This window comes from Orcinus orca, chromosome 7 (genome assembly GCF_937001465.1).
Source record: "Orcinus orca chromosome 7, mOrcOrc1.1, whole genome shotgun sequence".
Taxonomy (NCBI): Eukaryota; Metazoa; Chordata; class Mammalia; order Artiodactyla; family Delphinidae; genus Orcinus; species Orcinus orca.
The window spans coordinates 78,287,777-78,301,755 of NC_064565.1; the positions used below are offsets into that span (position 1 = coordinate 78,287,777).

General features: G+C 36.3%; 1 protein-coding gene across 1 annotated transcript in view; it reads right to left on the reverse strand.

Moving 5' to 3' along the window:
- Positions 1-1,323: 1,323 nt before the first annotated feature.
- TMEFF2 (transmembrane protein with EGF like and two follistatin like domains 2) overlaps positions 1,324-13,979 on the reverse strand; it is a 246,881-nt gene continuing 234,225 nt past the window's right edge. Inside the window, exons 8-10 of the mRNA XM_004276950.4 lie at positions 7,204-7,327; positions 5,171-5,329; positions 1,324-1,713 (exon numbers count right to left, since the gene is read on the reverse strand). Coding sequence (XP_004276998.1) covers positions 1,617-1,713; positions 5,171-5,329; positions 7,204-7,327 — 380 coding nt within the window. The 3' untranslated portion in view covers positions 1,324-1,616. The remainder of the gene's footprint in view (positions 1,714-5,170; positions 5,330-7,203; positions 7,328-13,979) is intronic.

Sequence of the window (13,979 nt, forward strand, 5' to 3'; positions counted from 1 at the left end):
TACACAAAGGAGATCAGGGCTAGTTACATCTCTGCACCTGGTAACCAAACTAAAGTTCCATGTGGAAGTTTAAATAGAGTTTGTTTGTACAAGTAGCCTACGACCAATTTATGGAAACACTTGAGTGACGGTTATGCTTATAGATTCACACTTTTCAAAGTGACGACTAACCTAGAAAACCAGATTTTTCACAGAGCCCTAAATACTATTTAGATTGTCACCTTTTAAAAAGTGTCTTAACAAATATCTTAAACATCACTTCAGGAAACTTATTTTTCACTGAATATTTTGTATTCAGAAAGTGTTGGTTTGACATTTGTCCTTTTTTCTTTTTGTGGACACAGAAGTGTCATTCCTTTCAGTACGTGCAGAGGACATTTGAAGGAGACAAAGAAACTTTTATTTAGATTTACTCTGTTAGCCACAGAAAGCTATGAAGGACTAAATGATAATAAGGCAATTATTTGATTTGTTACTTTCATCTTATTCTTTGAGAATTTTTACAGTTTATTTTTTTCCAAAGTGTTCATGCATATTTGTGTGTTCAGAAATCTATATCGATTTCCCACCAAGGTCTTTCATATGCTATGTGATTCATTTTCGTTCTTATCATATATATAAAGCACATTTCATGAAATATTATCACCTTAGTTCCATTTCAAATAATGGTGCTGCATTAGCCATGAAGTTATTCATGAGGTATTTGTTTGTGATTCTAATTTCTTTTTAAAGAACCATATACTGTAAATATAGCAAGGTGCTTCTGAGAATTCATGATTTGGTGTTACACATTTAATGATGCTATTAGAATTTCTTCCTAGTTGTTAATTCCACTCACCTAAGTGGAATAGATTTTGTGCTCTGTGTATTCCTAGTATGTAGCTTGTTCAGGACCTTTCAGATATATGCACTTAACTGGGAGATTCTAAGATGTTTCCCAAATAAAATCCAATATCTTCTTTCCCTCTCCTTTATGAGTTATAAAGCACTTTCCCTCCCCTTCTTCTTTGATTTAATTTATATGCCAGAGATTTTTCTGCTCTGGGGATGAAAATGGAAGACCAGGGAAGAAAGCTGATAAAATAGAGATGATTCAAAGATCTGAAATATTTTTTCCTCACTCGATATAAACTATTTTTTCTCTTTTCCAATAACCATCGTTTCCCTTGATCTTGGAATCACTCAAAACCTAGCCACTGAGTCCTGTATAAACTAGTGCTCTGTCTCAGGATGTGGAGAAAGATAAAATACTGGTACTTGTACAGATTGTACTAGCTTGATTATATTTACAGTTAGGAGATACCGCAAATTTAAGAACGCCAATTTTTTTCTCATCACTGAGTATTTATTATATATAACAAATACATGGGAAAGAAAAAACTATATTGTGTGATATAAATAGTTTATTTACATTACAGAAAAAACATCAAGACAATGTATACTATTTCAAATATATCCATACATAATCAAATATAGCTGTAGTACATGTTTTCATTGGTGTAGATTACCACAAATGCAAGGCAACATGTGTAGATCTCATCTTATTCTTTTGTCTATAATACTGTATTGTGTAGTCCAAGCTCTCGGTAGTCCGGCCACTGTGCAACATGCTCCCTTTAGATTAACCTCGTGGACGCTCTTGTTGTGTTGTCTGAACTGTAGTGCCCTGTATTTTGCTTCTGTCTGTGAATTCTGTTGCTTCTGGGGCATTTCCTAGAAGGTTGGAAAGTTTACAGATCTTAGTCCAGTGCTATTACCTAAAATCTGGTCCCACAATCACAGAGTGAAGTTATGGATTAAGCAAATTATTAAAATATTTCAGATGAAAGAATTTATTATTAGCAGAAGCTGGAATTATGTTGGAAGAGGTTTTGCTTTTTGTTTTTGCTTCTGTTTGCGGTTGTCTTTAAGCATCTGTTGAGGAGAACTGAAGAACAGAGGTGGAAGTTGAAGAGGAATACATTTACCTAGTCCTCAACAGCTTACTCCTCAGGGCTCAAACAGTGACTCAGCACAATGCAATAGAGCAAGTGTGAGCTCATCTGATCTCATGTTAAAGGTCTTCAACAACTTGATACTTTAAATGTCCCAAGGATGAATGTTATATTGACATTTCAGGGCTACAAGTTTAAATCCTATCAAACCAGAGAGTGAGCCAACTGTTAATATGGGATATGTAATGAAAAGGGATATTGTTTTGGTTCAGCCTAATATCATTTTGTATATTAATGTTATAAGCTAGAGACATAAATTGGTACCAATTATTTAGCTTCTATAAAAAGCTAAGACTCAGTCAAATTATCTGAAAAGCTCTGATCTAGTAGCTTTTCTCTTATAATAAAATAATGCTTTGACAATACAAATAAAAATAACAATATAAAGTTCATATAAAATCCTATTATAATAAGCTGGGGGGTGTCAGAAAATATATATTCATATATATGTTCATATGTGAGTAAATGTATATAGTATATACATATATGGGTTTTTTGGGGGTAGATCTGTCAAAATGAACATGGAGCTGGAAGTCATATTCCCAGCAAGTGAGAGCTGGAGATGAAAGACTGAAAATACATCTTCTCAGCAGGGCAACTCTTTTCATTTCAGAACATGTCTCTAGATGTCTGTATTCTTTATGACACATGTTTATTTAGGAGAAGGACAGATATTTGACTAAAGTAGTAAAAACAAGGGGAAAGAACTAGGAAAAGCAAGTGGGAAGAGGAGAAGAGAAAGAAAAGAGAGGTAGAAAAGAGGAGAGACCAGGTGACAATGAGATTAAAAGAAAATTGAAGAGAATGAGGGGATCTCTGTTTCATGTAATTTTGTAAATCTTTTAGCAACTAGATGTTTTGGAACAAGTCTTGATGGACGAGTGTGGCCAGGTCACCAGGAAGAGAGGGTTTGGGCAGGAAGGGTTAGAGGGGAGGATGGCCTAGCTGCAAAGTCTGGTTTTTGAGCAGAATGTTTTCAAGTGAATGAAATGAATCCATACTGAGAATAGTGTAGTTTTATTGACTAGTATGACTCTTGGATTTTGGAAAGCTTGGATTGCCTAGGAGAGTTTTATAAAATGCATTACAATAATGCCAGTTTAGTTCATGTGCTATTTCTCCTCCTCAAAAGTAAATAGAAGATAGGTTTTGTTTTGTTTTTACATGGAAAATGAAAACAGCCGTATGTCTTAAAAAAATGGCTTGCCTAATTTGGAGCTCAGTTAGGTTGTCTTGAGCATCAGAAAATAGACATCTTGACCAGCCAAGGGGCAGTATGACTGGTGGTTAAGTGCACAGGCTCTGATACTAGGCAGCCTAGATTCCATTTTTGCCCTTATTGCTCAGCTGTGTATACTCAGCAATTTGCTGACTTCTCATACCTCAGAGTCCCTATCTTGAAAATGGGGATAATTGTTCCTTCATAATGTTACCAAATGTATGTATATATGTATTGGTGTGTGTCTGTACAGATACACATACACACATACACACACATACACACACACACACACAGACACAATTCCTGGGGAGATAAGGACCCTATGTATTCCAGTTGTTTTTATTACATATTGGAATGAAGTTGATTAATAAGACTTGTAAACATCTGCTGAAGTATTTAAAGTTCTGCATTTTTGTCAGTGCATGAAGTAGCAAATCAAATTGTTATGATTTTATATCTATTAAATATGAATTTCATTTTTCACATGCTGATATTACTTAAATATTAGTAGGCTCAAGACCCCTGGAGTAATGGGGCACAGTTTCCTGTGTTTTAGATTCTTTTCTATCTTTTCTTTTATACTTAATATTTTTGGTTTCTTGAGTTATTTTTATGCTCCCCAGAATCAATTTTAATGTAATCCACTGACTCACTTGGCATCTAAACATAAGAGTAGAGTTGATGAACTCAACTTGGTTTCGAGTAGCACAGAGCTCCCGTCGATGATGTTCCCATAAGCCGTTAGGCCAGGGAAGGATCTATGAACCATATTTTGTCTTTTTCAAGAGCAAATGCCACACTTGTCCTCAAAGAAGATAGAACAATACAGATATAGCGATGTATTATGGCCTTTATTTTCTAAAGATATGATACTTTCTTTTATTTTCTTGTCTTAAAATAATTTTGGGGGAAACATTCTGATTTACTGTAGAGCTGCACAAATGATTGAAAGTCCAAATGCCTTGTGAATTTGACAAAAACCTTGAAAAACTTCCTGGGAACTTTTATCTCAAGCGGAGTGAAATCAGATCAGAACAAAGAATCTTCAGTAACATTTCTGGTTAGACAGGACATAAATAATATGCATTCGGTTTGCAATCTAATTCTTGGTTACCATGAATTTACACGCTAATGAAGGTAAGCCATACCTGGCCTCCCTCCTTTACTCCAAGCCCGATGCCAGACATTACTAATTATTCATGGTTTTCTTTCCTGTTGAAACTGGATTAGATCTCTGTATTTCTCTCAACCTAACTCTCCAGGAAACAATTACTGTCTGATTGTTTGGGGGTTTGATACGAAAGCTTGTTGTGAAATTTGCTGCGTATTTCCATATATCAAAGGTTTTCATGTACTACAACATAATCATTCTCATTATAACTATTTTCTTTGAATTTTGTGATTAAAAATTATTTTGTTAAGATAAAAATGTATTTGTGGTTTATATCAAATATGTTAAAAATGATTATACCTGAGAGTTATACTTGGAAATATAAGTGCCCTAAATGAGAGCTATAATTTAATACTTTTCTAGGCCTTGTATAAAATCTGTTCTGTGATCTCATTTGGCATACTAATCCGAGTAAGTCAGGAAACACTGCTCATTTAAATAGTCTGTTAGTAGTCTGAATGAAGACTGACTTTTTATAGCTAAAAGAGAAAAGCATATTTAAACAAAGATTGGTATTACACATTAGAAGGGGAAAAAAGACCTTTCCTTAGAAAATAAATAATCCTCGTCATAATGCAAAATAAGGAAAAAAATTTGTACCACTCCAGCATGAAAGTCAATGTCTTTCCATTTGGCTATTCCAATGTTGTTATGATGAGGAAATAGGACTCCAGAGAATGGATGGCTGCAGAGTCCATGAAGGGACTTGTAATTAGAGAGCTCTAAGACAAGGAGGAATGACATATCCCTTCATGTAGGTGGCCACTGAGTACAGTTACTGACCTTGTGATGCAGAGGACCACCACACAGATGACGGCAATCTGAATCGTTCCAATCACAGCTGCGATTAAGACGTACTGAAATCGGACAGGGCCGGGAACAACGTATAGTACACTGTAGTCCTTCTTTTCACAGTGTTGTCCAGTATAACCAGCATCACACCTGGAAGAAATAGTGTCCAGTTACCTGTAGTTGCTGGACTCATTTTTATAGTTGGCCTATAGCTATTTATCTTCATTGTGAAATTAGGACCTTTTGTTTCCCTTTCCTGCTCTTAAAAAAATAGTACTTTGTAGATATGTCTTTCAAATACTTGTTTTCAATAAGATCTCTTTGTGTTTTTTATTTCAAAGATAATGCAGTTTCTTTTTATACTTTATGATATGAGTTTGAAGATAGGAGAGTTGGTAGATAATTTGTGATGATAATATAGAGAGACAAGAGAAACCCAGGAATAATTATTCTTTCTATATATATTTTTTCAGGTGAGCTTTACATTTTATTTAACTTGCTCTTTAATTAACCTAAGTCAACATAACTGCTTGAGAAAAGGCTTGTTTCTGATGACATGAGTATAAAAAATAGTACTACTTATCTATTTTTGGATAAAGCATTCTCTATGCTACTGTTAGAATAAGTGTTAAAAAGTGTTAGGGCCAGAGGTACAACAAGAGTGATTTCTTTAATTTACTGGTCATAAAGTTGTCTGCTTATGTTAGAGAATTAAATTTCAGTAGGAAAAAAGTAATTATGATGTAGGCAATATGGTTGGTTCAGCAAAACAAGCCCATGCGCTATTCATCTGAGAATGAAGGCTGCCTCTCCCTCGCTCAGCCCTCATCAGAAAGCTCAGGTAGACGATCTGCATGAAACGAGGAAACAGCTCACATGAAAACAATACTAGTGGGGATCAACTTGTCGTTGACTTTGTGGAACTATTTTAGTACTTCACTTTGAATTTCTCATAGTTACATCCTGGGATCTTTCCTCTCTGCATCAGAGGGGTTTAATAATGACGACCCTGCTGGGGATGACAGGGCAGCAGGTGCAACTTCTCACTGTGCCTGGCTGCTCTACTGGAAGGCAAGTGCTAGTGTATTCAATGAAGGAAAACATGAAAGGAAGGCAGCTCTTGAGAAACAGAGAAAGGGAAAGGAGGAAAGAAGAAGGAGAAGATGAAGAAAAAGAAGAAGAGGGGGAGAGGAAAGGAGAGGGGAGGGGAGAAGGGAGGGGAGAGAAGGAAGAGAACAAGAGAGAGAAACTCCTTTCACTGTATAGCAGCACTATGCAACCTATTTCATCATTTGCCACTTGTATATTCCTTTAATAAAAAATACGTTGGTCTTTTTCACTTTGGCTTTATCGTCTCTGAAATAATTATGTTCTATCCATGCGTATTCAGCAGATATTTGTATTTATTAACTAAATCCAGACAGGCAATTTCTTTGTGTCTCAACTGAGTCTGAATCTGTGGAGGTATAGCTAATATCTCACTCCACAGGCCTTGTGGATAGTGGATCCTAGCAAAACCAAGATTGATGATATTTATTAGAAGACCCGGAGGACTCTGGAAAAGACAGCCTCCCAAAAGCAACCGTGTTATCTTTAGGCCTCATTTCATTTGTTTGAGAAATATTTATCAAGTACCTGATCTGTGCCAGGCACTGCTCTGTGTCCATGGGAAAGAGTGATGAATAAACCAGAGGAGGCTGTGTCTTTAAGGAACTTGTAATGCCCAAGGTACAATTTAAAATTCCACCAGAAGAGTGTATATAATGATGTGTTACATAGTACTTGGGTATGTGCACACATTTTGTAGTTTTCTAGTTTGTGCGTGTGTGTGTGCGTGCGTGCGTTCGTGCGTGCGTGTGTGTGTGCGTGTGCGTGTGCGTGTGTGTGTGTAGGAGAGGGAGAGAAAGGTATGGCTGCTGATCGCCCATTCAGGCAGAATGCCATCCAATTCTCTGTAAACATCCAGAATTTAGTTTCTGTATTTTTACTTTATACATTTAAAAGTTAAAGGGTGAAAACATTACCTGCAAGATGGCTCCTGCATATTGATAGAATGTTCACACTTGCCGTGCATGCAGAAGCCATTGTAATGTTCTGGGCAAGGTATGTGGTGTTCTCTGGCGCTTTCTTCTAATTTGTTAGCATTCTCTGTGAATACAGATAAAAGCAACATCCCCTGTAAATACTTTCTTAGCCTGGTAAGATCAACCAGTACATTAAGAAGCAAAGCTACAGTAGGCAAAAATATTTAAAAGGGCAAGAATTAAAAGGCCATGCTTCAGAAGAAAGAGGGAGAAAGAATTGAAAGACAGATGTCTTTACAATTGTGTTTAGAGATGAAACTGCAAAATTACCCAGTACTTTTCATGCTTTTATGTAATTTCCTACATCTTTAAGAACCAGTGATGTTTCTATGAGTTGTCAGACAGCTTTAATTTTCCTTGTGTAGACACTGTACATTGACCATAAAATAATTCAAGAAGAAAATCCTATTTTTTGAATTTCAAAGCCCAGCATAATGTCCCTAAAAGTAAATTGCTTTAATACGTTGATACTCTCTCCATGTGAGAGCTTAAAAAAAAAATATGCCCGTGTTCAATTGTTAAACAGAAGTTTTCCAAAACCAAATGCAAATTTCAACAGATGTATTCTTTCGGGCTTTATTCATCTACTGTGAACATGAATTTTCCTAGCACCCATACATTTTTTTATTGCCTAAATAATGCTACTGAAAGAGCAAATGTTATTTCAGAATCACTTATGTAGATACTAACACAGTACATATTGAATGCTATGGGTGTATTCTAATTCATAATATTTGGCCTATTTAACAATGTCATGTGAAACTTAAACTTATGGTAAAGAAAAAAGCTTGTGTTCTAAAATGAACCCTTTCTTCTGTCATTAACAAGTTTTGTTTTCTCATGTTTCTATAAAGATACTAAATTTTTTTCTGACCTCTGTTAGTCTAAATACATTTGCTTCTCATTTGTAATGCCATCTCTAAGCAGTCTTTGGATTCTTTATATGTTCATTTTATAACATAAAGTTTTGCCTTTTTTGAGTTTCTTCTATAATCTGAGACCTGATATACTTTAAAATTCTTCCCTAAATGCATGAGAAATATAACTCTCTTGACTTCAATCTAAAGATACTTTTCAAGACCACAGTAATCGGTCAGCAGTAATGCGTTCTCCTGGTGATGGAAGATTGAGAATAAATTACTATTTTTATGAAACAGATTATATCCTATCATTTCCACATAGGGGTATAGTTTTTTTTATTATAGTGCATCCTTATAATTTTTACTGGCGGTCATGGATGGTGACTATATTTATCATGAGAAAAAAAGGTACCTTTGGTATTAGTGAATTAGACAAATGTATTATTTATGTTTAAGCAAGGCTATAAAATATCTATACATTTTAAGATCTAGGTTGTCATCTGAAAAACATTAAAGTTTGAAGTAAATTGTTAAATATGTTAAGTGCTTTCTTGTGTAGGGATATTTATGCACATCGGTATGGTGGGTAATATTTCAAATGACATACCCAAATTCATAAAGGATTTATCATAAGGATGCTGAAGAGGCTGGCGATGGCATTTAAATCATTCATTTGTTTTATATCTATGTCTTTTTACCTATTTAGGTGATCTTTTGTTTGCATTATAATATTTCTCCTTTGATAATTACTATTAAACTGAAAAGAACCGCTTCCATAGAAAAGACTGAGAATGTATAGAACTTTCTCTTTTGGTTTCTTCCATTCTTCCAAGCTACTACGGTGTTTTTGGTAAGAAATACTGCTTGCAGTAAGCAAACACACCAAAACTGAAATGGATAGTGTGGGGTAAAATTTCCAGTATGGGAGTATGTGACCAAAATAGAAGCAGAACGACCACAGTATTTAGATACATCTTGAGAGGGCTTGTGGTCATTCATGAATCCATGAAGACTGGGATCATTCTGTGCCCTGGCTGGGGGGCTACAAGCCAGAGTGGACAAACCACACACCTGCTATTGAAAGATGACTTTAGCTGTGGGGTTTGCCAGCCTCACCGCTGATGTAATGAACCAGCACTGATTTTCACTCTTATTTCTGGATCTTCTCCCCATAACAAACTATTCAACACTTCTATTTAGTGTTCGTTAGTAACCCTTCAGTGCTTCTGCACACCTGCATGTAGGGGAATGTTCTGTAACTTCCCTACATTTCACTTATACACTGTGATTTCAGTCATAGTATTTTTCAAACACATCTTATTAGGGCTATTCTTCTGTCAGTTGCAAAAGAAGATCAAGAATTTTCTTAACTCAAAATCCATTTTTTAAGGCTATTTTATTTTTAACTCTGTCCCTCGCCCCATACTGTTTTTGTTTCTGAATCTGTACCATGTCCACAATTAGGAACTGAAGTCCAAGGGCAAAATAGGTGATTGTTTGAGTGAGACTGTTGCCTTAGTGTAGTAAGAGCTGGATATTTTCACAAAGTTCATTATCCAGACAGGATGATCGTGTGGGAGGGGAATAGTTTCCATCATAAAATCTGCTAATTAGTTTACACCATTCCCTATGAACTTGGAGTGCTCTGTTATGCTGCTCGTAGGATACTGTCAAATAAGAAAGTTAGAGAGATTGAAAATAAATAAGTAGAAGAAATGAACCCTGGGCAAGAAAGTGAGGAATCGTCAATATATGTCAACGAATTTATAGTCAATCCAAACAAGTAAACCAGTTGATTGAAAACCTGAATATATAACCACTTCTAGTAATGCAATAGACACGTTTTAGAAATGAGATCTGAGTATATTAAGAACAGTAGAAACACAGAAATATAATATACAAACCAAATATGTGTATGGACCATAATGGGTATTTGTGATCCTGATGTTTATGCATAGATATTTAAGCAATAACAAAGCATTTAATGATTTAAAATCATAGAAAAATGGGGCTTCCCTGGTGGCGCAGCAGTTGAGAGTCCGCCTGCCGATGCAGGGGACACGGGTTCGTGCCCCGGTCTGGGAAGATCCCACATGCCGCGGAGTGGCTGGGCCCGTGAGCCATGACCGCTGAGCCTGCGCGTCCGGAGCCTGTGCTCCGCAACGGGAGAAGCCACAACAGTGAGAGGCCCGCATACCGAAAAAAAAAAATCATAGAAAAATGATACTTTGGAAGTCTGTATGTTTTCTGTGGTGGTTGACGATTTAGACATCAACTTCTCTGTTCTCCATTTAAAAAGAGATTTAATGTAAGGATTGTGCTCTTTCTTCTAAGACAGAGAGTGATCATGGTAGAAACTCTTCGTGTCTTTGTTTAAAGTCCTTGTCCAGTTTCCTGTTTAAATGTTTACAAATTGTTTATTCTGAATGAAATCCTGACTTCTTTAGGAAACAACTTCTGGTATAATCTGAGTTACTTGCAGCAGAGCTAATAGGGCTGCATGCCCATTGCTAGTCGACATTCCAATCGATAGCTATAGAAGTGGGCTGCTCTAAAGCACAGCTATAGGTATTGTTTCTATCCTGGTGCTTTCAGGGAAAGAGACACAGCAAGCTGAAGAGACAGAGGAAATGGCGAATAGCAAGACTTTGCTTTAATCACAAGTCAAGTAAGATAAGTCGAATAGAAAGTGGGCAGAGCCAGGCATAGCAGTTCAGATATTTAAATCAATATAGCCCAGAGTGTGGTGTGTGTGTACACGTGTGTTTATCATTACCCCTGATTTCTTCCCAAAAAGTTGGAAACAAGATGTCGTTCAGAGAGTTAATCTATCAAAGCAACACATTATCGACTGAAGCAGAAATATGACTGTAAAATTAGACTAAAATTATCCTTATATTTGAAGAAAGGATGTTTCCCTTTGGATAAGGGTTAGAGTCTGGCAAAAGAAGCATCTGAATGTCATGCTGTGTCATCTATTCAAGTGCCCTCTGGGATGCTGTGCCCTGAGAAGCCAACTTGAACTAGCAAACCCAGAGTGCCCAGTTGCAAAGATTGCAAAGATGGTTGCACTAGATTATTAGTGTCTGATGCTATTAAATACTCAGTTAACCCATTTCTCTTGTTTTGATGCTCTGCTCTTTAGTCTTAAAATAGTTGGACTTCTGTGTAGCTGGCTTTGACAGTACCACCTAGATATCTTATCCATTTGACATTTATATATTTCATTTGAGTGAATTGATTGGTTCTGAGTTTCCATGCATTTTGGGGGCACAAGTCAGCTTTCCTCAGCCCACTGAATTCTTGGGGTTTGTAAAATCAAATTTCTGCACCTATAGGCTAAAGGACCAGATCCTACCCATGGTGTATTACAGTCTGGGAGGACATCTGGGGGCTGGTCAGATGATATTTCTCTGGAGACAGCCCTATCTTGCTTTAATCAGGCCTTTCTTTAGAATATATATACAAATCCTTTAGGCCTCTGAGTCCCCATGAGGAGTCTGATTCTGTGTAAGGATTTTAGAGTAAGTTGGAAAGATCCTAAACTAGAGGTATCATCAGGATTTAGAGGATGCTTTAGGGAGGCAGATTTCCGCTGAACATTTTTAAGCAACCAGAACTGTTCAATAGGGGAATGAGTTATATAGTGAAGTGATGAGTTTGTGGTGGTGTGAAAACTTCTCATATGTGTTACTATTTCTCAGATGTTGTAGAGTGTTACTGTATGGTAGATTGGATTATCTTAGATCTCTAGGTTCTTTGAATTTTAAGAGTAATATTTATTTCTATTCTTAATATTTACTTATATTAAATTACGAATAAATATTTATTGCGAAATATTATTATTGATATCCTAGGAAAAACAAGTGGAGAAGTAAGGACATTATTTAGGTAAGGAAATCACTTTGCCTTAATTATGGGGACATCTTACTTTTTAAAGAGTGTAAAATATCTTAAATATTTACTGGGTCTGTAATTCAGACATTCTAGCATAAAGTGCTCTTTACTACATGTTGTCTTCCTTGTGGGGAACAATATGCTTGTGGGTCTTACTTTAATTTTTAACATTATGCTTTAGCATCATGAATTATCTTGACAAGTACATGCATGTGAGTTGTACAGTGTGGTTTATTATCTTTTCAACTCTCTTTTCCTGTGGGCACACAAAATGTGACACATTTTTTCTGCAAAATGAAATTTCCATTTTTGATGTATTTATATAATACTTCTATTTGTCATGTTTATAACAGTACAAGGAAACTCCAGCACTGAGATATTCCTCTACTGATGATTACTTGATTTTACTGTAATTTCTCCTGCTTACTATCCTATTGCTAAAGCAGTTTGAAAATAATTTTATTTAACCAACTAGAAAAACTATCTTTCTTTCCATTATATTTATATTGTGCCTGGGACAGAAACAAATTATGAATTTAGAAGTAAAGTCATGATGGTCCCATTGTTGATTAGAGTTGGTTTCAAAGAAAATATAGAATTCTTATGATTTCCTGTCCTTATCAGGTATAAACATATGAGGTGGCAGTAAAACCTCCTATCTAGCTTGAATTGCAATCGAAGTTTTTTAAAGACCAGAAAAGCATTCCTATTGAATGGGTCCTGAATGTAATGCAATATGAGTTCTTGCAACTTAACAAATTCTATAATAGCCTCACCTGCTGTCATAGTTTCTTCAAGGCACAGATGAGTAGATGAGAAGAGTCTCTCTTTTTTTAAGCCTCTAGGACAGAGACTCAAATGAGAATGCTAGCTGAAAGTGACAGCTTAGCACAACGGATGGGGAAGCATTTAAGGACAAGATCAATTCTAAAGTTCTGTAGAGAGCAGAGGCCCAGTCACAATATTCCTAGTTATCTGTTAAAGATTTTAAAAGAAAACCCTTCAAAATAGAGATCAAGTCCTTCAAGTGCTACATTTCTTCTGCAAGTTGAACATTATCCTATTTTTTCAGAAGAGTAATTGAAACTATTTGGATCCAGAACTTTGCTAATTAGGCAGAGGTATGGGTTGGGAGCAGGATGCGTGGGGATGCAGAGAAATTCTTTTTTTTTTTTTTTGTGGTACGCGGGCCTCTCACTGTTGTGGCCTCTCCCGTTGTGGAGCACAGGCTCCGGATGCGCAGGCTCAGCGGCCATGGCTCATGGGACCAGCCGCTCCGCGGCATGTGGGATCTTCCCGGACCGGGGCACGAACCCGTGTCCCCTGCATCAGCAGGCAGACTCTCAACCACTGAGCCACCAGGGAAGCCCGAGAAATTCTTTCTTATTGTACTATTGATCAGGCACTAATATAAAATGTGAAATGTGATTATCCACATCACCACTTGCATATATAAATATTCTTATTGGACATAAAATTAAATACAATGGAAGAAAACTAATTTTTGTGTTACTGAATTCTCAGGCAAGACCTTAATGGCATTATTCAAGAATTGCCTGAATTTAAATTGGAAAAAGTAACAGCATCTGAAATAGACATAGTAATTTGGGGACTGGAGTGACTGAAATGCAACAATACTGGATGATTACTTGCATGGGCTTTTATTATCTCAGTTTCTACTGGTAATATATTTACATGGATAAAAGCTGAGAAATCTGTAAAACCTTGGAAGAGAAACTTGTATGTACCATTTTAACTTACGACATCCAAAAACAATTTTAATAAATTGAAGAATTTGACATCACAAGTTTCATATAGATGTAGCCAGAAATTCTAGACCTCCAAGATAAAAACAAGAAGAAGTTGTTTATTATTAGGAGGAAAACAAGCAGATCTTTAGCCATTTTCTCTGTCCCCTGCCTTAGGAATGCCCTGGCTGGCTTCTGATGGTGGGGCCCT